The following is a 3,343-nucleotide window of genomic DNA, read 5'->3' as shown; positions in this document are numbered from 1 at the left end:
TGAAGCTCTTGCCGCACTCGGGGCAGGTGTAGGGCTTCTCGCCGGTGTGGATGCGGCGGTGGCGCTCCAGGTGCGAGTTCCAGTTGAAGCCCTTGCCGCACTCGTCGCACTTGTAGGGCTTCTCCTCCAGGTGCAGCTTCTGGTGCTTCACCAGGCTGGCGCTGGCCGGGAAGCTCTTGCCGCAGACGTTGCACTGGCAGGGCTTGACGCCGCCGGCGTGCACCCGCTGGTGCTGGATGAAGGCCGAGCCCACGCTGAAGCTCTTGCCGCAGTCGGCGCACTTGTAGGGCTTGTCGCCGGCGTGCCGCCGCTGGTGGGTGATGAGCGTGGAGCTCAGCCGGAAGCACTTGCCGCACTCGCCGCACTTGTAGGGCTTCTCGGCGCCCCGCAGGCGCTTGTTGAAGGCCGAGCCGAAGCCCAGGCTCTTGCCGCAGTCGTGGCACCGGCCGTGGCCCAGCAAACCCCGCGGCGGGAACTTCTTGAAGCCGCGCGGCGCCGACTTGCCCTGACGCTTGCCCGCCGGCTTCCTCGGCGGCCCCTCCGGCTTGCCGGGGCCGTCGCCGGCTTTGGCGCCCTCGGCGCTGGGCGATGCCGATGCCGACGCCGCCGACGTCGCCTTGGTCTTGCCCGGTGCTGCCGCCGCCGCCGCCGGCCCCTGCGCCTCCACCTTCTCCAGGTCGCCCTGCGCYGGGTCCTCCTCCTCCGTCTCGCTCAGCAGCCCGTCATCTGCGGGAGCGACGGGGTTTCGTTGCCGGTTCCCCGTGCTGAAGGCTCCGCCGTGCCCGGGGCGCTCCGGCTGCTCTCCCGGCCCCATTCCCATYCCTGTCCCCATCCCTGTCTCCATTGCCATCGCCATCCCTATCCCCATCCCCATCTCCATCCCTGTCTCTGTTCCCAGTGCCTTCGCCATCCCCATCTGCATCCCCGTCCCCATCCCCATCTCTGTCCCCATCCCTGTTCCTGTCCCCATCCCCATCCCCATCCCTATTTCCATCCCTGTTCCTGTCCCCATCGCCATCTCCATCCCCGTCTGCGTCCCCATCCCCATCCCCATCCGCATCCCCGTCTCCATCCCCATCCGCATCCCCATCCCATCCCATCCATGTCCCTGTCTCCATCCCTGTCCCTGTCCCCATCCCCATCTCCATCCCTGTTCCTGTTCCCATCGCCATCCCTGTCTGCATCCCCGTCTCCACCCCCATCCCCATCCCATCCATGTCCTCGTCTCCATCCCTGTCCCTGTCCCCATTCCATCCCTATCCCATCCCTGTCCCTGTCCCCATTCCATCCCCATCCCTATTCCCATCCCTGTCCCATTCCCATCCTCATCCCCATCCCATCCTATCCCCATCCCCATCCCATCCCCATCCCTGTCTCCATCCCCATCCCCATCCCGACCCTCGGCGCTGCTCCCGGACAGCCCGAGCCGCCTCTTAGGGATGCGGCAGGGCCCGGAGTGCCTCCCGTGCCAGCGCCCGGCTCCGGCCGGCGCTCGTGGAGGGTTCGCAGTGGGCCCGGCCCCGCGACCCGGCGCACCGCCCGGGCGAGAGCAAGAGGACCGGCGCATCCGAGCCCGTTCCCGTGCGGGCTGGCACTCACCGGACACCAGCCCTCTCCTCCGGTGCGACTCGGCGAAGGCGGTGATCCGTGGCCAGCTGATGGCGATCTCCTCGGCTGCGGGGGACACGGGCGGACAGACGGCGGTCAGAGCTCTCGCCCCCCCGCTCCCCAAAAACCCGCGTCCGCGGGGTCCCCAGCGACGGATAACGGCGGGCCGGGCCCGCTGCCCGAAAATCCCGAGCGCACCGTCGCGGCCGCTCCGGCGAAGGGAGCCCGGAGGTTGCGGGAGATGGGAGAAGCCGCAGCAGCCCGAAGGCAGAAACGGCAACGACCTGCCTTCTCGCTGCGAAACCGTCGCGGCTACCGCGAGCGGCCGCCACGAACGCCAAATTGCAGCGAAACCCGGAGGGACGCGACGATTTAATTAACCGGAGAAAGGGAATCCAGCCTGGTCGGTGTGGGAAGTAAGGAAAACACCACGACGGGGAGAGCAGGAGGAACATTCAGGAGCAGCAGAGGCGCGAGGGATGGGCAACGCCATGCCGCTGACACGGAGAAACTAGAAAGCGGCTGCTTTTTTAAAGACAAATCAAGAAGGAAGCCCCCGCTACGGAAAGGAGCCCCCGATCCTTCGGGAGAGGAGCACGTGCACGGCTCCGTCCCAGGGAAGATCTTCCCGGGGCAATTTGCCTCCATAAAACTTCTGATTTGCTTAGGCGTTTGCAAGCTCGAGGCCTCCCAGCTGCAGGGCGTGAAGGGGTGTTAACGGTGCCGATCGGCCCCACCTGGGACCCCCCTGCCCAGGGCCCCGGGTGCTATTTAAGCCCAGCCCGGGGTCATCAGCCCCTTCCCAGCTCCGTGGGAGCGGCGTTTGCCACCAACACCGGAAGAAAAGGTCAAGCCGTGCGAAACCGCAAGAAGCATTTTCCTCGAGGCTGAAGCGGTGACCTGAGCGCTTGAACTCAGCGCAGGCAGGAACGTTTGCCGAAGGCGAGCGGGATGCTCTGGCCTGCCTGGAACAAGCCTGGAGCGGCGGCGAGAGGTCCGCGGCACAGTAAGTACCAAATGAATTGTTTTAAAAAAAGGAAAACTGTAATTAGGGGATAATTACGAGCCCCGCGGCTTGCGTGTGCAGCCGCCTGCAATGCGAGCGTTGGTGGCCGCGTGCCCTGGGGCGAAGCTTTTTACGTTTCCCCCCCGAATAATGAGCTCAAACGGGGGTGAACCCCCCCGGAACGGCGCGGCCTTACCCAGCGAGATCACGTTCTCGTAGTTCTCCTGCATCTCGTCCCGGGAATCCAGATTCGCGCGTGTGCCGGCCCGCAGGCGAGTTCGCAGCGGCCTCCGAGGGTCTCCGGCCCTGGAAAAGCAAGCGGCCACCGGTCGTGGGGAGCCGGACAGTGCTGCCCGGGTGGGAGATCTCCCCCCTCCGCAAGGCGTTTTGGGGTGATTTTACTCCAAAGAGCCTCCGGGCATCTACCCCACGAGTGACAACCCACCGGACGCTTCCCCCAGCTCCGGCTGACACGGGGCAGATGAGTGGTGGCAATTAAAACACTGAGGTGACTACAGGGAGCAGGGGCTGGGGAGGGTGAAAACACGGGTGCAGGACTGGGGGGGGGGATTAAAATACAGCAGTGCCAAGTGCATGGAGCAAATCTGCGGAGAGAAAAGGAAAACACAACCGAGCTGGATGCAAGGAGTGATGTGGAAGGAGGGAAATGGGAATGCAACCGAGCTGGATGCATGGAGCGATGTGCAGGGGGGGGAATGGAAATGCAAC

The 3,343-nt window shown here is 65.2% G+C and overlaps 2 protein-coding genes and 1 long non-coding RNA gene across 3 annotated transcripts in view; 1 reads left to right on the top strand and 2 right to left on the bottom strand.

Annotated features, from left to right (window-relative positions):
* LOC112967213 (zinc finger protein 11-like) overlaps positions 1-3,343 on the bottom strand; it is a 108,366-nt gene that overhangs the window by 29,332 nt on the left and 75,691 nt on the right. Inside the window, 1 exon segment of the mRNA XM_026068166.1 lies at positions 42-373. Coding sequence (XP_025923951.1) covers positions 42-373 — 332 coding nt within the window.
* LOC112967127 (zinc finger protein 501-like) overlaps positions 1-3,343 on the top strand; it is a 109,327-nt gene that overhangs the window by 38,195 nt on the left and 67,789 nt on the right. The gene's annotated exons all lie outside the window — the stretch shown is intronic.
* Positions 623-2,906, bottom strand: LOC112967232. The gene is made up of 3 exons (XR_003253901.1): positions 2,811-2,906; positions 1,600-1,674; positions 623-726 (listed from the first exon to the last, which is right to left on the bottom strand). It is a non-coding gene; the product is annotated as an uncharacterized LOC112967232 (long non-coding RNA).

Source organism: Apteryx rowi, unplaced genomic scaffold (genome assembly GCF_003343035.1).
Source record: "Apteryx rowi isolate R43461 unplaced genomic scaffold, aptRow1 scaffold_1047, whole genome shotgun sequence".
Lineage (NCBI taxonomy): Eukaryota > Metazoa > Chordata > Aves > Apterygiformes > Apterygidae > Apteryx > Apteryx rowi.
Note: the sequence above shows the minus strand (reverse complement) of the source record. Positions and strands in the feature narration are given on the sequence as shown.